This window comes from Narcine bancroftii, chromosome 9, assembly GCF_036971445.1.
Source record: "Narcine bancroftii isolate sNarBan1 chromosome 9, sNarBan1.hap1, whole genome shotgun sequence".
Lineage (NCBI taxonomy): Eukaryota > Metazoa > Chordata > Chondrichthyes > Torpediniformes > Narcinidae > Narcine > Narcine bancroftii.
In genome coordinates, this window is record NC_091477.1 from 121,353,403 (window position 1) to 121,374,932 (window position 21,530).

The 21,530-nt window shown below is 48.3% G+C and overlaps 1 protein-coding gene across 1 annotated transcript in view; it reads right to left on the reverse strand.

Annotated features, from left to right (window-relative positions):
* Window positions 1-19,059, reverse strand: part of LOC138742741 (fibroblast growth factor 12) — a 160,651-nt gene extending 141,592 nt beyond the window's left edge. The window contains exon 1 of the mRNA XM_069897561.1: window positions 18,690-19,059. Within this exon, the coding sequence (XP_069753662.1) occupies window positions 18,690-18,702 (13 nt within the window). The 5' untranslated portion in view covers window positions 18,703-19,059. The remainder of the gene's footprint in view (window positions 1-18,689) is intronic.
* Between the last annotated feature and the right edge of the window lie 2,471 nt (window positions 19,060-21,530).

Below are 21,530 nucleotides of genomic sequence, written 5' to 3' on the forward strand. Positions count from 1 at the left end.
TCATAAAATAAAGACCACAAGACATAGGAGCAGAAATAGGCCATTCAGCCCATCGAGTCTGCCTCACCATTTAATCATTTTCCCACTCAGCCCCACTGCCCGGCTTTCTCCCCACAGCCTTTGATGCCCTGGCTAATCGAGAACCTATCAATCTCTGCCTTAAATACAGCATAATCCTTCCTTCTCTCAACCAGGTGGTCCAACTGCATCCTTTAGATGCTCATCCTGTGTGATGGATCATGGAGAGTATACTGGCTGGTTGCATCGCTGTCTCCAGAGGGTTGTTAACTTGGCCTGCGACATCACAGACACCAGACCTCACTCCATTGAGGACATCTACATGAGGAGGTGTCTTAAAAAAAAGCAGCCTCTATCCTCAAGGACCCCCACCATCCAGGCCGTACCCTCTTCACTCTGCTACCATCAGGGAAAAGGTACAGTAGCCTGAAGATAAGCACTCAGTGGCACAAGGACAACTTCTTCCCCATTGCCATCAGATTCCTGGATGATCAGTGAACCACCGACACTGCCTCAGTTTTCATGCACTTTGTTATTTTTTATAGTAATGTTGTAAGATGGTTATAATATGAATGTTTGCCCTGTGACGCTGCCACGAAACAACGAATTTCATGACTTGTTCAAGACAATAACTTCTAAATCAGATTATAAAGTTTCTCTTCCATTCCCTTTCAAATGGAGAGATGCAGACCACCTAATTCCCCTCTTGCTCCACTTATTGATCTTAAATCCAGCTACTAAATACAGGCTGTGTTCCCAATATCCACTAGCTTCAAGGGCAATGGACAAGGCCTAGGACACAGTTCCCAAGTTGGCAAATGGGATTAGATTTGATGGGCTAAAAGGTGGGCACAGTCGAGGTGGGAGCTGCTTTCCACCGATTGCAAGAAACCACAGAGAGCTGTGAGCGCAGTTTAGACCATCGCACGAACTTCACTCTCCTCCATTGCTTCCCGCTCCCTTGAGAAAGCAGCCAATATATTAAGGGACCCTTCCCACCATTGGATGCACTCTCTTCTCTTCCCTCCCTTCAGGCAGCTGAAAAACAAGCACCTCCAGGTTCAAGGACAGTTTTGTTTCTGCTTGAATGACCCCCCCCCCCCTCCCCAGCCCCCAATAGTGTAAGACAAGGTGTTTAACTCAAATTTTCTCTTTAACGTAACACCTTGGATTTTTGTCTGATGCGACACTGCATTTTTATTGTCGCATTGCCTGCATGTTTAAGTTCATCTGCCTGTACATAAATAGCCAGATGAAACAACGTTTCTCCGGACCCTAGTGCACGTACACAGCACCTAATAATCACATGTAGACATACAGATACAACATTAAAAATAAATAATATAAATATTTTGGAATGATTTACTGGGTTACAGGACACCATTCATCAATCTCATGACCTCTGGGAAGAAACTATTCTCCAGCCAGGCAGTCCTGGTTTTGATGTTCCTGTATCTCCTTCCTGATGGCAGTGGGTCAAAGATACCATGTGCTGGATGGAAGGGGGACCTCAATAATTCACCGGTCCCGGTGACTGACTCCAGTGGTCTTCTCGGCCGTTTTGACGATCCTCTGAATTGGCTCCTAGACCAATGCTTTGCACCTACCGTCCCCTGCAGTGATGCAGCCAGACAGGGGTTGTCAAGTTGGGGCCAGTTGACTTGTCTTTCTCAACCTGTTTAACTCTAGCTTTCTCTTTAATGCGATACCCTGGATTTTTGTTTGATGTGACACAGCATTTTTAGCTCTTGCATTGCCTGTTCTACCAAGTTCAAGTTTACTATCATCTGACTGTGCATTAAACAAACTGAGGAAATAACATTTCTCCAGACACAGTAAACATAGATACACAATAATCACATGTAAACATACAGATACAATTATATAATATATGTATATTTTAAAAAATTGTATCACCTATTGGGATAGCAGACAGAACAAACATTTTACTCTTGTATTTCATTTAATGAATATCTCCGACATCTCACTGAGTAATTACATCCTTGATTTCCTCACCTCCAGACCCCAATCAATGTGGATTGGCAAGAACATCTCCTCCACAATCTCCATCAGTACCGGAGCACCACAGGGCTGCGTTCTTAGCCCCCTGCTCTACTTGCTTTACATCCATGACTGTGTGGCTCGGTACAACAACACCACCATCTACAAATCTGCTGACAATACCAGGGCAGTGGGCCGGAGAAAAAGGGGTGATGAGTCAGCGTGCAGGAAGGAGACTGAAACATTGGGTGAATGGTGCACCAACAACAACCTCTCACTCAATGTCACTGAGACCAAGAAGCTGATTATAGACTTTAGGAAGGGAAAAACCAGAGGTGTATGGTCCAGTGATATACTGTGTGCGATTCTGGTTGCCCGATTCCAGGAAGGATGTGAAGCTTCGGAAAGGGTGCAGAAGAGGTTTGTTACCTGGATTAGAGGGAATGAGCTGTGGGGAGAGTTTAGACAAAAGGGTTGTTTTCTCCAGAGCATCGGAGGCTGAGAGTAGACTTGATAGAAGTTTATAAAATTACGAGAGGTATTGATTTTCCACTGAAGTTGGGTCAGCCAAGAACATGGATTGTGGGTGAAAGGTTTAAGGAGAACATTCACTTGGAGAGTGGTGAGAGCGGGGATGGGGCAAGCAGCAGAGGTGGAGAATTTGGGTTCAATTTCAGCATTAAAGAGTAGATGAGACAGATACCTGGATGGGAGAGGTATAGAGGGCTATGGTCCGGGTACAGGTAACTGGGACTGGGCAGCAATAAATAATTTGTCAAGAATAGATGGGCCAAAAGGTAAATCTGTAGGCACTGTGGTTGAATTAAAAACACAAAGCTGGAGAAACTTAGCAGGTCAGACATGGTACTTCATACAGAACCGATGTTTCAGGCTAGAGCCCTTCATCAAGGTGTGGAAAAATGTTGGCAGGTATCTGAACAAAATAGTAGGGAGGGGAGAAAGTGTAATCGCAAGGGCTCGAGGTGATAGGGAGGGAGGGGACAGCAACGATCAAGGGGAGGAGGGATGTCCGAGTGAATAGAGGGGGAAAGGGAAGAGGGGAGCAGAACTGGAGAAGTCTATGTTAACCCCATCTGGTTGGAGGATGCCCAGACAGAAAAAAATCAGGTTTTGTTCCTCCAATTTGTGGGTGGTCTTGGTGGGATAGTACATAAGGGCCAAAGGATCTGTTTCTGTGCCGTAGTGTCCTATAGTTCTAACAGTCAAGTTTATGCGAACTATGTTTGCAGATTCAAAATAAATATTAAAAGGTATGCATTTTTACATGGTAATTAATCTAAAGCAGGACATGGAGCTGTTTTGTGCAGTTTCATGTCGAAATGACTTTGAAACAAACTTCACATACTAAACGTTTGCACAGTGCAGAGGCCCAGATGACAGCTGCAAGGGAAAGGACTTGCAGGACCACAAAGAACAACAGTGTCACAACATGATCCAAGCACCCTCTCAGCTGTGCTCGGAGACGAGCAGTGTACCTCAGAGTTACTCTCATTGGAAAAGAGATGCAGGAGTACATTATCAGAGAAAGATCCGCCAAGCTGAGAAACAGCTTCTTCATAAGGGCTGAAGGACTGATGAATTGATTATACAAACCCTCCATAACTCAACTCTTTATTCAAGAATAATATTTATTTATTTTAGTATTTGTATATATTTGTACTGCGCCTAAGTGTCGTGTGTCTGCGTGTGTTGCACTGAGGACTGGAGAACGCTGTTTTGTCAGGATGTACTTGTGTAATCAGATGACAATAAACTTTGACTCTAGAGCTGCTGGCCACTCCCATTGTAACAGAGGGTGCAGTGGAAAGCAGGCAGCGCAACACAAGGGCTGAGCTCGGCACGTGGGAGCAGCGGAGGCGGTATGCTTCTCGATTGATCTCCAAGTCTGCGAACTATAATTTAACTTTGGAGATTCAGCATGGTTGAGTGCAATTCACAAAAGTGTTGGAGAAACACAGCAGGTCGCGCAGCATCCACAAGGAAATCTATGTTCTGGATCTGGGCCCTTTGGCAGGAATCTTAGGTTCAAGAACAGTTTCTTTCCAACAGCTATCAGGCCCTTGTTACACTGACCAGGGACTGTTCCCACACCACAAAAGGACTGCCTGCACTATTGCACAAGGATTACTAAGAATGTTTATTATACATCATGTATTTACTGTCTCTTTTAATTCAATTCAATTAGTTTACTCATCGTTTTTCTTTGCAAATACCTGTTCGACTGTAGCCTGTAAGAATTTTGATCCGGCTATTCATTGTGTAGGGCCTTGGTCAGGGTGACGTCGGAATAGGACAGACTTGTGTGCTGGATGGTGTTGAGATTAGGGAAGAGGAAGTGTTGGATTTTCTTAAAAAACATTGAAATTGATAAGTCCTGGGACTGGTTGCCATAACCACGCGTGGCTGTGAGAAGGGAGGGAAGAGATAGTTGGGGTGTTGACTATGATCTTCGAGTCCTCCTTGGCAACAGGGGAGATGCCAGAGGTTTAGAGAATGGCAAATGTCAGAGGATGGGTCAGTAAGTTTGTGGATGATACGAAGGTTGGAGGCGTAGTGAATAGTGATGAAGGTCGTTGCTGGTTACAAAAGGATATTAGACAGGATGCAGAGTTGAGCAGAAAAGAAGCAGATGGAGCTCAAAAGGCTAACTGTGAGGTGATGCAATTTGAAAGTTCATACCAGAAAGCTGAGTACAGGGTTAATGGTCAAATACAAGAGCGTGGAGGAACAGAAAGACCTTAGGCTTGGAATCCATACATCTCTCAAGCTGCCGTACAGGTTGATGGGATAGTTAAGAGGCCTATGGGATGCTAGGATTCATTAATAGGGGGAGTTGAGTTCAGGAGTAGAGAGGTCATGTTGCAAATCTACAAATCTCTAGTGACAACACACTTGGAGTCTTGTGTTCAGTTCTGGTCACCTCATTATAAGAAGGATGTGGAAGCTATGGAGAGGGTGCAGAGTAGATTTATCAGGATGTTGCCTGGATTGGAGAACAAGTCTCATGAGGCAAGGTCAGTGGAGCTGGAACTTTTCACTTTGGAGAGAAGAAGAATGAGAGGAGACTTAATAGAGGTCTACACGATTCTGACGCATAGATAAGGTGGATGGCCAGCGCCTGTTTCCCAGGCCAGGAATAGCAAACACCAGAGGACATCTCTGAAGGGAGAAAAGTTTAAGGGAGACATCAGGGGTAATTTTTTAAAAAAACATAGAGAGTTACAGGTGCCTGGAATACCTTACCAGGGATGGTGGTGGAGGCTAAAACATTGCGGCATTTACGAGACTCTTAGACAGACACATGGATAAAAGAAAAATAAAGGGTTACAAGGAAGAAGGATTAGAATTTTTGGTAGAAATATATAGGTTGGCACAACTTTGAGGGCCAAAGGGCCTGAACTGTGCTGTAGTGTTTCAAGTTCTATGTACAACAATAAACTCCTTCTCATTGTCTGGTCCATGGGTTGAAGAATCTATGTTCTCAGTTAACCAGGGTGGTCCTCTTAAGAGCTAAGGAGATTCTTAGATGGTGTGGGTGTTCGGTGGAGTAAGGCTAGAAGCCCAGTGTTAGAGGGTTCGTGAGCAGAGCTGGGAGCAACTTCACACGGCAAGGTGCTGCCAACTGCAACAACTGACCTGAAAGGATGGAGATTTGCCAGATGGCCAAATACTGAAGGGGTATGTGGAAAGGGATCTAGGTCAATGTAATCACGAAGGAGACTCACCACAGGCTGTATTTTGTAAGGAGTTTGAAGAGATTTGGTACGTCATCAAAAGACTCCTGGATATTTCTACAGGTGTACCATGGAGATTATTCTGACTGTTGGCATCACTGCCTGGTATGGAGATGCCAATGCTCAGGACAGGAAAAGACTACAGAGAGCTGTGAACTCAGCCATCGCCATCACAGGCATCAGTTTTCACTCCATTGAGGACGTCTTGAGGTGGTGCCTCAAGAAAGCAGCTTCTATCCTCAAGGACCCCCACCACCCAGACCAGGCCCTCTTCACTCTGCTACCATCAGGAAGGAGGTCCAGAAGCCTGAAATCGAACACCCAGCTGCACAAGGACGGCTTCTTCCCCTCTGCCATCAAATTTCTGAATGAACAATGAACCATAGACACTCCCTCTCTTTCTCTCCTTGTGCCCCAATTTATTTATTTTAAAAATGTAATTCGAAGCAATTTTTGCACCTGTGACACTGACGCAAAGCAAGAAATTTTGAGACATGTTCATGCCAATAAATTCTGCTTCTGAAGGGGGAGCATTTGCTGAACAGCCTCGTACTCTGCGGTATGTGGAAGGGAGGGAAGCTGGCCAGGATGCATACTGTTGGCAGAGCAAAGCATTAAAAACAGCGTCTAAAGCCACAGTAATGTTAATGCGTCTGCCGAGCTCTCAGATTCTCAGTATCAAAGCCCCACAATAGACAACAATCTGTACCACTACAGTTTCACCACCCGTCGATCACATCACACCATCTTATTTTACCTCAGTAGCCAGGTCACGGAAGGAGCGACGGGGAAGTAATTTTGAAGTGCGGCTACTATGGTGCATCGGTAAACAAGGCCTCCAAGATGTACACAGCAAGGTGCCACAATCACCAAGATAAATGGCCCATTGATCGGGCTCCCGTGAGAACTTGATAGTTCTTCTTCATGGATTGCCCTGCATTCCAGTCATTTACTCCCCACAAGACCACCCTTCCTCTCTGGAATTAATCTGGTGAACCCACTCCACGACTCTGAACACATGTATGCCTTTCTTCACCAAGATCAAAGCAGTTGACAGCTATACAAATGTCTCAAAGACATTCTCCAAAAGAACCTCCTTTCTATTCTTGCTAATTCATTACCCGAGGCCAGCCATTCCCAACGGTGGACCTTACTTCTCCCCGCACCCCTCCTCTTGGGGGGGGCCACAGCACATTTAAGTAAAAGCCACGTTTTCTTTGCACCTTATGTAACAATTTTTTTTAAGTGTTTTTGATGTAGTCGGTAGGAGAGAAGTACAGAAGAAACCAAAACTTTACAGGGAAGGGGTCCCACAAACTTCGAGCAGCGGGTGAGGTGGGCCATAGCTGATAAATAGGTTGAGAATGGCTGCTGTTACACCACTTGTTCACTCCTCTGTAAAAATCATCCAGTGTCTTCGGCCTCATCTGCTTTTGAAGCCCTCCCCTTGTTACCAATAGACATCTATTCAGATTCTCTCCCAAAGGACATTTTTCATTCTACACTCTGTTAACTTGAGTTCATCCAAAACTCCCATTCTCCCACCACTTGCCAAGTTACTCCCTGTACACCCACAAACATACAGCCAACTACGATTAGAACTCCAAATCAGCTGAAAGACTACAATCGTAGGCTGGGTCTCAAATTTCAAGGTGACGGAATACAGGGAAGACGTTGAAAGCCCAGCGGCACAGTCCCAAGATAACAACCTCTCTCTCTCAATGTCAGCAAGATGAAGGAGATGATTATTGACTTCCGGAGAGGGGGTAGAGTCCACATTCCTGTCCATATCAATGGCGCTGAAGTGGAAAGTGCAGATAGTTTCAGGTTCTTAGGAATAAATATCTCCTGAGTCAAGCACATTGATGTAATGGTCAAGAAAGTATATTAATGTCTTAGCTTCCACAGAAGACCAAGGAAGTTTGCCATGCCCTCCTCATCTCTCAACAATTTCTAGAGGGGCTCCAATTAACGCAGACTCGATACATCACAGCGTGGGATGCAATTTGTCCTGCTCAGGAGTAGATGAAGCTGCAAGCTTCCTTCCCCTCCATGCTCTGTCTACACCTCCCACTGCCCAGGAAAGGCAGCCAACTCACAAAGACTTATCACACCCTGGACACACCATCTTCTCCCACTGCCCATCGCTGAGAAGGTTCAAAAGTGTGAAAGTGCACTCCGACGGGCTTAAAGGCAGTTTCTTTCCTGCAGCCATCAGGCTTCTGAAAGAACCTCACAACAATGCTCTCACACTGCCCTTGCTTATATTCACACCACCAGGTTCAGGAACAGCTGCTCCCCCCTCCACTATCAGACTCCTCGACGACTAACTCAATCAGGGAATCATTTAAGGACTCTCACTTGTGGACTTAGAGTTTTTTCCTCTCTGTATTGCAGTTTTTTACAGTTTTTTATTTGTTTATACGTATACGCTGTGTCCAGTTTTTTTTGCACTACCAATTAGTGGTAATTCTGCCTTGCCTGCAGGAAAGGAATCTCAGGGTTGTATGTGATGTCGTGTATGTCCTCAGATGATAAATTGGAAATCTGCTTAGTGCAAATTCTTTTTCAATCTTCTACTCTGCAAATGGTCTCTTTATTGCAGCTCTATTAATAATAGGAATTATCTGTTAGACTGCTCTCAGAAGAACCTTCTCACTGTCTGAGGTATTTTTATAATGTCACAAAAATTAAACATAGTTCTCAAATATGTTACCCAGATCTCAAAAAATGGACCCTGACATTCAAATGGCTCTGCAATCTCCAGTAAACCTATAACCCTCAAAGATCCCCATTCTCCACCCATTCTGAATTCTTCAACATCCTCGATCTTCGTTCCTCCTCACACACTGATGCCTCCCCAACCTTATCTTCAGTATTTGCTTCCCCTGTCTCTCTTTCTCCCTTCAAGATGAAACTCTACTGCTTTGACCAAACTACTGGTCATTGGCCAAACATCTCGTGTGTCAAATTCTCCCTGTTAATCCAGCGAGGCACTTAAGAATGCATTGTCCTGTTAAAGATACTATATAAATGCAAACCGCCACAGGAAAAAGAATCTCAAGGTTGTAAGTGATGTCCTGCATGTACTGTGACAATAAATCTGAAAGCAGTAATTTCTTACTCAAGGAAGAACTGCAATTTTTTCACAAGCGTAGGAAAAAAAACTGTCACCAAATTCTCAGTTTTCAGTTACTTTAAATTGAATATATTTATTGGATTACAAAGCACTAAACATCTCTTCACAATGTGTTTATATGACAATTATTATACAATCAACAATTTTGTTTGGAAATCCTTCAAGAATTACTTCTGGATTGAGAACCAGATGTTCTTTCACATTTTCCTTTGCCAAAATAGAATTCTAATTTACTGCCACAAACTCGTAGTATCACACCAATGCTTGCGTTCTTTGTATTCTCCTGCAATCCCACAGAATGCCATTCAAACTACTACTTCTGTCCTAGCTCTTTGCCTCATCAGCATCGACGATGAGTCGCACTACAGAGATGGAAAATCTCGTGAAATGGGTGCGAGAAAAACAACCTGTGTCTCAACGTGGACAAGACAAAGGAGATGATCGTGGACTTCAGGAGATCCAGGAATGACCACTCTCAACTACACATCAATAGCCCAAGAGCCGTCAAATGTCCCTCACATGTTAATCCTTTCACTCCAAGGATAACAATGGTCTCTGGAATCTTGCCAACCACTGAAGGCTAACCAACTGCCCTATAACTTCTTGTCTTTTGCCCTTCTCTCTTCTGAAAGGATGGAGAGACGTTTGCAATTTTCCAGACCTCTCAACCCTTCCTGGCTCTAGCGATTCCTGAAAGATCATTAGTAATGTGTTCACAAACTCTGCAGAACCCTGGGTGTAGCTCATCTTGTTCAGGTGATTTATCCACTTTCATCTTCCCAAGCAACTTCCACTTTTGCCTCCTGACTCTCGAATTTATAGCTCGTCATTGGAGTCTTCTACTGCCCTGAATGCACAGTTTACCCGGACCCTGGTCGCAGCAGAGATCTGGTGCAGCCAGTCTCACTGGAGGAGTTTCCTCCTTCCCCAATACTGGCGCCAATGTCTCACAAATTCAATCCCACTCCTCCCACACCAATATTTGAGCCACATGTTTAGCTCCTTAATCTTATCATCCTTGTGCCAAGTTGTACATGGCTCAGGCAACAATCCAGAGATCATTACTTTTTTTGGCTCAGCTATTTAATTTAGTCTTCAGCTGCTCAATATTCTCAGTAGAACCTCTTTCCTAGTTCTATCTACGTGGCTGGTACCCACATAGACCATAACAACTGTATCTTTCCCCTCTCTCTCTCCATATTCTTCTGCAGGTCAGATGAGATGTCCCAAACCCAGGGATCGGCCAGGCAAGAAAGCCTCAGAGGCTCTCGATCCTGGCTATAGAGAATAGTGTCTGTTCCACTGACTGTACTATTCCCATTACCACAGCATTTCTCTTCTCCTTTTCACTGGCTCCCTGAACCATGCTGCCATGGTCAGGTCCCTCATCCTCTCCGTCGAATCCGTCACACTCACACCCACCCCCCCCTCCATCGACTCCTTCACAACCCTCTCCTCTCCATCAACTCCTTCACAACCCCCTCTCCCCATCAATTCCATCTGTAACTCCTACTGCATCGGAAAAGTAGCCAACATATGACAAAACCCACCCCACTCCAGCCACACTCTTCACCCCCTCCCCCCATCAGGAAGAGTATTCACGAGAGTGAGATGATGAACCTCCAGGTTCAAGGACAGTATCTTTCCCGCTGTAATCAAACTCCTGAATGAACCCACACCAGTACAGTGATTGCTGCCTTTACTCCATCTAAATTTAAACGAGCACGTTCGGAGGCATTTTTAAATTTTTAAATAAATTCTTACAGCAGGCCGGAAGCCACTTCCAGACATTGAAACCCATGACGCCCAATTACACCCGATTAACCTACCAACCCTATCTGTTTTAGAGAGTCAGAAGAAACCAGAAAACCCGGAGAAAATCCCACACAGGTCATGGGGAGGATGTAGAAACCCCTTACAGGCAGCGCGGGATTTGAACCTGGTCGCCGGCGCTGTAATAGTATTGCGCTAACCACTACCTAATTGTGACGGCCTAGGCTACTAAAACAGTTAACAATTTTTCTGCTTCCTTTTTAACCACCTCACCCCCTCCCTTCGTGATCCATTCTCTGAACTAGAGGATTCCAGAGATTCGCTGCCCTCCGCAAAAACTGCCATATACCTCACTTTTAGATAACTGCCCTCCCCCCAATCCTGTGACTACGTCCCTTCATTTGAGATTGTCCCATTGGAGGAACCTCTCCACATCTACCAGATTAATCCCTCAGGATCATACTTGCTTGAATCGGATCCCTTATTCTGCTCAACACCAAAGAATGTGCATCTCGTTTCTTTCACAGTGGGCACACAATCCTCTCCTCTTCAGGTCTGTCTCTGGAGCACAAACAAAGGGACTGAACTGGTGAGCAATATTCCAACTGTGGTCTCATCTGTAGCCTATTCACTTGTGGGCGTCCTTCCTGGTTTCTAAACTCCCACCATCTTGCCATTAAGGCCAAGATTCACCTGCCATTTATTTTGCGATCCATACGCGAGAACATCTGGCTCCTTGCATTTTTTTTCCTCCTCTGTGAACTCTCTGCATTTAGACAATAGTCGGCCATTCTCACAGGGCCTCTATGGACCCCTCCAACACCCACCCCTTCTCCCCTCCCAACCAGGGGACTCATCACATAAAACCAGAAGGTACAGGAGCAGAAATGTTATTTAGCCCATTGAAGATGCCCCTCCCATTTAATCACGAGCTGATCCATTTCCCCACTCAGCCCCACTGCCCAGCCTTCTCCTCATAACCTATGATGCCCTGGCTCATCAAGAACCTATCTGCCTTAAACACACCTATAAGGACAGTGGTTTTCAACCTTTTTCTTTCCACTCACATACCACTTTAAGTATTCCCTATGCCATCAGAGCTCTGTGATTAGTAAGGAATGTGGTGGGGGTCCTTGAGGATAAAAGCTGTTTTCTTAAAACACCGCCTTGTGTAGATGTCCTTAACGGAGACTGATGTCCAGACTGATGGCGCTGGCTGAGTTCACAACTTTAAGGTGGGATGTGGGTGGAAAGGAAAGTTTGAAAACCACTGTTTTAATCGTCCCTCATTGACTCGTTATGTGCACGGTTTCATAACTCTAAAGGAAAAGACCAATGACAATTTTTCTCAAGCAAAATATTTCAGTAACAACTGCGTCTAGAGCAGTTCTCAACCTTCCCTTCCCACTCACATCTCACCTTAAGCAAACCCTTACTAATCACAGAGCACCGATGGCCCAGGAATTACTTTAAGTGGGATGTGAGTGGAAAGAAAAAGGTTGAGAACCATTGCATTAGGGTTAAACCTAACCCATTTTAGTAAAAGCCTTGTTTTCTTTTCATCTCGTATAACAAAAATATTTTGACGTATTTTTATGTAGTCGGTTGGAGAGAAGTATGGAAGAAACCAAAACTTGACTGCTTCCCACTTTGAGTGGAGTTCTGGGGGGGCCATGGCTGAGAAAAGGTAGAGAATAGCTGCTCTAGAAGTGCATGGCCTCACACTTCCCCATATTAAACCAGCTTGTTATGTCTTCACCCACTCGGGACCGACGAGGGTCAGAGCCCAAAATCCACCTTGCAAAACATCCTCCTCCCCATTACATACGTACACACGGCATCGACCATCCTCAAAATGCAGTCGCTCACTCCAAAATCGTTTCCCAAACCCACCTCCTCCACTACCAAGAAGGACGAAAAGGCAGCAGGAACCAGGGATCACCAACGCCTGCAGGTTCCCCAACCTCCCAAGGTGGAAATATAATCCCTGGCCCTTCATCATCTCTGAGTCAAATTCCTGGAACCCACCTCCCTCATCAAGAGTGCTGTAGGAGCACCTTTTCACTGCACGTCTCCCTGCCATCCTCGAGGACAACTGTGGACAGGCTATAAATTCTGGCTGTAAAATTGATGTGGGCTGTTCAACGGGCAACTCATTCCATTGTTGTAATATTGAAGGAAGATGTTTGGCCCTTTAGGTCCATGCTGGCTTCTAGCAGAGAAATCCTATCAGTCCCATCCTCCCTCCCCCCCCCCCCCCCCATAACGTTCTTTTTCACATGCCTAGCATGCTCTATCTTGGTGAAGGAGTTATGCAATGGTTGTCTCCGCTTCAAAGGGAAGAAACCCATCAGCTATCTCCTCTTTAAAGGGACAGAGGTTGGCTTTAATTGACAGGCAATCACAGCCGAGGTCCCTTCCTAAAACAAGCAGCACTCCATACATGTGAGTCAGGAGCTCAAGACTGGGCAAACTGCATGCATGGGAAGGAATGAGCTTCTGCCCACATCACAATCCCCGCACCGACTGGAGGCCATCCAATTTAGCCAGGTCCTTAAAACAAGCAAGAACTGACACTGTAGCAAAGGCCATTGGCTGCTCTGCACTCAGAGAGATGGAGCTGCTAGAACATGGAGATATTAGAACATGGTGAATGATATTAGTGCATTGCAAGGCTGCGTTTATTTTTATACTTGCGGTCCTGCAACTATGAATATTTATTATCTACCTTTTTTTTACATTTATGATTTATTTTTAATTTTATGTATCCTATTGTGGTTGTATATTTATTTTTACAAAGTAACTGCGCGGCTGCAGGAAGTAAGAATTATGGTTCATCTGTACAATGTACTTATGTGTATGACAATAAACTTGTTATGATTATGTGGGAACATGAGGGGGAACTTGTTCACACTGAGGGTGGTGGGAGTGTGGAACGAACTGCCAGATTGGTGATGAATCCGGCCTCAATTTTAACATTTAAGGAAGGTTTGGACAGATACATGGATGGGAAAGGTGTGGAGTGCAGGTCAGTGGGACTAGACCGAGGGGCCTGTAATGTGCTATGGTTCGCTAGGAAATGGAAGGTTTCATTTGGCAATGATGCATATGGTGCACGTACTCTCAGTCCACCTGGTTAATGGAGGGAGGCGAGACTGGGAGGGGTGCTGTATGGAGCATGAAATCTGGAATAGACGGGAGGTCTCTCGACTGTAGAATCATAAAGCAATCTCCCTTTCCCGGATATAAAAAACACAATTGTATGGACAAAATCGTAAGCAAGGCCACAGTCTGTTCTAGACAAATGTAGGCACACAGAACATGGAGCATAACAACACAGTGCAGGCCCTTCAGTCCACAATGTTGTACTTGCCTGTGTAAACTGATTGCACAACAATCGAATTTTTCCCTTCCACCCACAAACCTCCATTTTTCTTAAATCCATATGCCTACTGAAAGTCTTTTCAATGACCCTATTGTATCAACCCCAGCAATGCGTGCCTGATACCCAATACCAAGTAAAAATCTTACCTCTGACATCGCCCCCAAATTTTTTTTCCACTCACCCTCAACAGATGTCCTCTGATGTTTGCTCGTGTCGTCCTAAGAAAAAGATGCTGGTGGCCCGGCCTATCTAAGTCCTTCATTATCTTTTACTCCTCGAAATTACCTCTCATCTTTCATTGCTCCAAAGAGAAAAGCTCTCATGTTTAAGGTGTGTGTGGGGAAGGGGTGGGGGAGGAATTTAAAAGTGATGAGTGGAGAAAATTTATTTACACAGAAAGTGCTGGGCGTACGGAACAGGATGCCAGAGGTAGTCGTGGCAGCAGGTATGTTAGGAGCGTTGAAGAGGCTTCTGGACAGACTCATGAATATGCAGGGGGTGAAGGATTATGGGAGCACATGAAGCAACAGAGCTTGTTGAAGTTAGACGTCACATTCAGCTCAGACAGTGTCAGCCAAAGGGCCTGTCCTGTCATGTCCGATGTAGAAGACGGTCGCGCGGTTGATTTTAGATGTGTGCCCCAGGGTTTCTGGGACTACAACTTTCTGCAAGGTACAGCTTTGTGGAATGAGCAGGTACAGGCTTCACTGGGTGCCCTTTCTGAACCTGAAATGGGGACACAATCCAATCCAATGCACAGCCCTCTGCCTCTCCACCACAAAGTGACAGCGCAATCATTTGGCAGGGGGGCAGGTCACATCAGTGAATTCCCATCTTGCAGGTGGTTCCTCACCAAGAACCAGAGACATTAGTAGCCAGTCACCAGGCCAACATCTGGTGGCAAACATCATGGGTTCTTGGAGCAGAGGAGAGTGCAGTCAAGCAACATGCCCTTCAGCCCAATACATGTGCTGAACATGATCCTGAAGCTTTTATATTACTCTTGCTGTTTGCATGATCTCTCTATTCCTCAACCCCCTTCATATTCTTGGGTGTCAACAGTTCTCAAGATTTATCCTGGGGCCATCATGTCAATCCAATCCTGAAGAAGGCTCGTCAAGCAGCTGGATTTCATTAGCTAGATGGGATTTGGTACGTCATCAACAACTCTTATTCATTTCTACAGGTTGCAACACTGTCTGGTCTGGAGGTGCCATTGCACAGGACAGGTAAAAACCACAGAAAGTTGTGAACTCAGCCAGCGCCATCAGTCTGGACATCAGTCTCCATTAAGGACATCTACACAAGGCGGTGTTTTAAGAAAACAGCTTTTATCCTCAAGGACCCCCACCACCCAGGCCATGCCCTCTTCACTCTGCTACCATCGGGAAGGAGGTACAGGAACCTGAAGACAAGCTCCCAGCAGCTTAAGGATAGCTTCTTCCCCTCCGCCATCAGATTCCTGAATGGGCCACGAACCACAGACAAGACCCCACTTCTTCTTTTGCACTAATTATCTGTTTTTAAATAGTGTATTTAACGAACTGTAATTTATAGCAGTTTTGTACCTGTCAAACACAAAACTGCTCTGGCAAATCACAACATTTTGTGACACATTGACGAGAATAAAGCCGATTCTGATCCATCTCTCCATCCAGAAACCTCTTAAATGTTGCAATTGTCCCTGCCTCCAGTCCAACCCAGGCACCCACCAGTCTCTGTGGAATAAAACAAACTTGCCCAGCACATCTCCTTTAAACTTTGCCCCTCTCACCTTTAAAGCATGGCCTCCAGTATGAAACATTTTTACCCTGGAGAAGAGATCCTGACTCTCCACCTTATCAAAACCTCTGCTGGATTTTGTAAGCCTCCACCAAGTCTCCCCTCACCCCTCGAAGCTCCAGAGAAAAATCACCCAAGTTTGCCCAACCTGTCCCTATACAGTAGCTGCTAATCCAGGCCACATCCTGGGGAGCCTCTCCTGTCCCCTTTCGAAAGCCTCCTCTTAAAGGGGGGGGGGGGGGGGGGTAGAAGAATTCTCGCCACGTCCTCTTGGACGTGACCTTGGGCAAAGGAATGAGAGAGAAAAGTAACTTAAGAGAGTTATCTTCCAAAACCACTTGAGCAGGAACTAAGAGAAGGCTGGCCTCACTCAAACTTTCACGGTGCCTTCAGTGCGCCTGGTGCGGTCGTTCAGCGGCCAGGCAACCCTCTGCTGGCCGGCCAGTCCGCCTCGGGGAGCCAGTCCCTCGCACCCATCGACCGCACCAGGAGGAGTGGGGTGAGCTGCCGGGCCACCCAACACAAGCGGAGCAGAAGACCAAGTAGGCATTTGAAAGCAGGCAGAAATCAGCCCGAAACCATCCCAGGATGGGAGAAGCAAACTACAATTCGCACTCGCCACTTAAAATCCTGCTCTCCAGAAACTCTCCGCTCAGTGAAACAAATGCATGCAAATCCAATGAAGCAAAGATTATCAACCTTCCTCGTTAAACGACATCTGGGCTCCGCTCTGGTCCCGACAGCAGGGATCTGGGCTTGACAGCAGGGGTCTGGTCCCGACAGCAGGGGTCTGGTCCCGTCAGCAGGGGTCTGGTCCCGTCAGCAGGGGTCTGGTCCCGACAACGGGGGTCTGGTGCCGACAGCAGGGGTCTGGTCCCGACAGCAGGGGTCTGGGCTTGACAGCAGGGGTCTGGTCCCGTCAGCAGGGGTCTGCTCCCGACAGCAGGGGTCTGGTCCCGACAGCAGGGGTCTGGTCCCGACAGCGGGGGTCTGGTACCGACAGCAGGGGTCTGGTCCCGACAGCAGGAATCTGGTCCCGTCAACAGGGGTCTGGTCCCGACAGTAGGGGTCTGGTCCCGACAGCAGGGGTCTGGGCTTGACAGCAGGGGTCTGGTCCCGACAGTAGGGGTCTGGTCCCGACAGCAGGGGTCTGGTCCCGTCAGCAGGGGTCTGGTCCCGACAACGGGGGTCTGGTGCCGACAGCAGGGGTCTGGTCCCGACAGCAGGGATCTGGTCCCGTCAACAGGGGTCTGGTCCCGACAGTAGGGGTCTGGTCCCGACAGCGGGGGTCTGGGCTTGACAGCGGGGGTCTGGTCCCGTCAGCGGGGGTCTGGGCTTGACAGCGGGGGTCTGGTCCCGACAGCGGGGGTCTGGGCTTGACAGCGGGGGTCTGGGCTTGACCGCGGGGGTCTGGTCCCGACAGCGGGGGTCTGGGCTTGACCGCGGGGGTCTGGTCCCGACAGCGGGGGTCTGGGCTTGACCGCGGGGGTCTGGTCCCGACAGCCGGGGTCTGGGCTTGACAGCGGGGGTCTGGTCCCGACAGCCGGGGTCTGGGCTTGACCGCGGGGGTCTGGTCCCGTCAGCAGGGGTCTGCTCCCGACAGCAGGGGTCTGGTCCCGACAGCAGGGGTCTGGTCCCGACAGCGGGGGTCTGGGCTTGACAGCGGGGGTCTGGTCCCGACAGCGGGGGTCTGGGCTTGACAGCAGGGGTCTGGTCCCGTCAGCAGGGGTCTGCTCCCGACAGCAGGGGTCTGGTCCCGACAGCAGGGGTCTGGTCCCGACAGCGGGGGTCTGGTACCGACAGCAGGGGTCTGGTCCCGACAGCAGGAATCTGGTCCCGTCAACAGGGGTCTGGTCCCGACAGCAGGGGTCTGGGCTTGACAGCAGGGGTCTGGTCCCGTCAACAGGGGTCTGGTCCCGACAGTAGGGGTCTGGTCCCGACAGCAGGGGTCTGGTCCCGTCAGCAGGGGTCTGGTCCCGACAACGGGGGTCTGGTGCCGACAGCAGGGGTCTGGTCCCGACAGCAGGGATCTGGTCCCGTCAACAGGGGTCTGGTCCCGACAGTAGGGGTCTGGTCCCGACAGCGGGGGTCTGGGCTTGACAGCGGGGGTCTGGTCCCGTCAGCGGGGGTCTGGGCTTGACAGCGGGGGTCTGGTCCCGACAGCGGGGGTCTGGGCTTGACAGCGGGGGTCTGGGCTTGACCGCGGGGGTCTGGGCTTGACAGCAGGGGTCTGGTCCCGACAGCGGGGGTCTGGGCTTGACCGCGGGGGTCTGGGCTTGACAGCAGGGGTCTGGTCCCGACAGCGGGGGTCTGGGCTTGACCGCGGGGGTCTGGTCCCGACAGCGGGGGTCTGGGCTTGACCGCGGGGGTCTGGTCCCGACAGCGGGGGTCTGGGCTTGACCGCGGGGGTCTGGTCCCGACAGCGGGGGTCTGGGCTTGACCGCGGGGGTCTGGTCCCGACAGCGGGGGTCTGGGCTTGACCGCGGGGGTCTGGTCCCGACAGCGGGGGTCTGAGCTTGACAGCAGGGGGTCTGGTCCCGACAGCGGGGGTCTGGTCCCGACAGCGGGGGTCTGGGCTTGACAGCAGGGGGTCTGGTCCCGACAGCGGGGGTCTGGTCCCGACAGCGGGGGTCTGGGCTTGACAGCAGGGACACTGCCACCGGTGCGCTGGACGCTCAGTGCGGCACTGAAATTCAAACCCGTGTCCCAGCGGCGCGCAGCGCGGACTCTGCAGTGGGAACTCCCGTTCCCCGCATTCTCTCTCCCCACCCCCCGAAATCAAATACAATGCGGAACATTCCGGAAGCCAACACACCTCTGGAACCAGCAGCCTTACCTTTAGTCTCCATCTGGGGTCGCGTCAAGCCGCGGGCCGGCAAGGTGCTGGGCTTGCACGGCGCTGTCCCGGGATGGGGCGCTGGGGAGGGGGAGGGGGAGGGGGTCGGGAACAGGGTGCCGGGCAGAAAGGACGGCCCCTTCAAACTGCACGGTGACGCAGCCTCCGACAGCAGCAGCTTGGGCGCGATGTCATTGGCCACGACATTAATCAGGTTGTGGATCTGGAGCCCATCAAGGTAACGCTTCCCGCCACACTCGTCGGGAGGGAAAGGACCCCCTCCCCTTGTCCAGATCTGGTCCGGAGCCCGGGCCTGGGATCTGGCCTTGGATTAGGGACAGCCCAGTGACACTGGAGAATCGCTGTCACACTCTGGTGACCCAGGCTCAACCCTGACCTCGGATGCTGTCGATGTGGAGTTTGCACGTTCTCCCTGTGACGGTGTGGGAGTTAAGATTCAAGAAGATTCCTTTGAAATAGATCAGCGTCCTGTTCCATGCTGTTGTCAGTGAGATTCACCATTGGCAGGAATGGTTTGAAGCGCCTCTTACAGCCTGAGTTACAGAGCAAAAGAGAGTGCACCCCATCTTGGGCACAGACCCTGCGGTTGGAGGATTTTAAGTCAAACTACCGTCGCCCCCTTGAATGGGGTCTTCAAAGCCTGTGCAGAGCTGACGAGTTACCTGGGCGGTTGGACCCCCCGAGTGCTGTATCTCCTTGCCAGTAGATGAGAATGGAACTGGAGTCAATGGACGATTGGTGGGGCGGGGGGTTCAATGTATGGTTGGACGTTGATGGTTGAATGCAGGCTGTTTATTTGTGTTAATATCTTGGTCCAGAAAGGCCTCCAGAAAGCTTGCAAAGGTGTTCTGAATGATCCACTATCCCTCCCTCTCTCTGAGCAGGCACCCTCTTCGATTCGCCATTAAAGCCCCCTCTCTTCTTGTCCCATTCCCAACCTCGTCTGCTCTCCTTACAACTTCCATTCTACCCCATCAGAATGTTCTGCCTCAACCATGTGTTTAGTCCCCAACATCTGCCCAACTGTGTGGATCTGCATGAACAGAACATAGAACAATACATCGCAGTACAGGCCCCTCAGCCCCCAGTGCAGTGCCGACCTATTCCATCATCAATCTAACCCTTGCCAATCTCAGAGCCCCTCCTATTTCATTTTTCTTGCATCTGTGTGCCTGTCTAAGGGTCTTTTAAAGGTCCCTATTGTACCAGCCTCTATCACCATCCCGGCAAGGCATTCCAGGCCCCCACACTCTCTGTGTATAAAGTTTTCCTCTGACACCTCCCCTAAACTCTCCTCCACTCACCTTAATAGACGTCCTCTGGTATTGCTACCCTGGGCTGTCCACCTTTCATCAACTTTTATACGCTGTTATAGTCACATCCCATCCTCCATCACTCCAAAGAGAACCTTCCCAGGCAACATCCTGGTAAATCTCCTTTGCACCCTCTCTAAAGCTTCCACATCCTTGCTGTAATGAGGTGACCACCGCTGAACATAATATTCCAAAATTGGTCAAACCAGAGGTTTATGGAGCTGCATGGTTCTTGTACTCAATCCCCTGACTAATGTAGGCCAGCACATCATCCACCCTATCAACCTGTGCAGCCACCTTGAGGGATCTGTGGACTTGCACCCCAAGTCCCCCCTGTTCCTCCACAGTGTTAAGAAACCTGTCATGAACCACTCAGGGAGGGCTTAGACACATATGGACCAAATGCAGGCAGATTGCCCATGTCCAGAATGCTCGCGTGGCCATCGTGGATGAGTGGGGCCGAAGGTTCTGTTCCGTGCTGTCACTCTAACTGGTCTCATATATATTGGTTGCCCCATTTGCTAAGAAGTATTTTCACTTCAAAGATGGTTCATTTGGTTGGAAGGCACTTTGGGGCATTCTGATACTGGTGTAGATGACACTTTCCATGTCTTTCCTATTTCCCAATTTCAAAATATGTCATATTCTAAGAAACGTAAGCTTCGATATTCTGAATTACAGTTTTATCACTCCAATAAATCATACTTCAGCATATTTTCAACTTTATGTAGCCTTTAATTAGTTGATATTAACGTTTTGCATAACTTTGCTTCAAGTTTTCATAATGATGAATTAACAAAGCATTTGATTATATATAAAGTCAATAACAATATAAGAAATAATTAAAACTAAGATGATAAGACGACGAGATAAGACCAATTCAAAGAAAAGTATTTCGATGCTTACGCCTCCTCCGTGTTCTTCGAAGACTGGACGCAAGCTCCCAGTTTGCCCATATAATTTCATGGTAGCTATGGTAACGCTACAAAAACAATTTATCCTTAAAGGGATAGCCATAAAATTAACTAAAATCAAAAAACACAAGGTTTTAACCTTTACAACAGGATCCAATCAACCTGAGAACCTGACTCAGCAGCCATGAACACTGACATTGCTCAACAATGCATTTAGTTAGAGGAGTAAAATACTCATGTCTGCAGACATTGTGACTGAAGTAAAAACACAAAATGCTGGAAACACTCAGCAGGTCAAACAGTGTCCTTTATATAACAAAGATAAAGACGTTATCTTAAGGCTTGAGCCCTTCACCAAGGTGTGATGGACACTCTCCAACCGATTTATGCTAGACCACTCCCCATTCTCCCTCTTCCCCATCCCTCTCGTCTCCTTTCGTCCAGCTCTCCACCCTCTTCCCTCTCCATTCCCAATGCCTCCCCTGCCTGCTGCTGTGCCCTCCCTCCCTTCTCTACCTATGACCTCCTGCCTGTGGGACAGTGCTCCTCCCCCCCACCATCTTGTTCGGGCGCCTGCCTACATTTTCCCACAC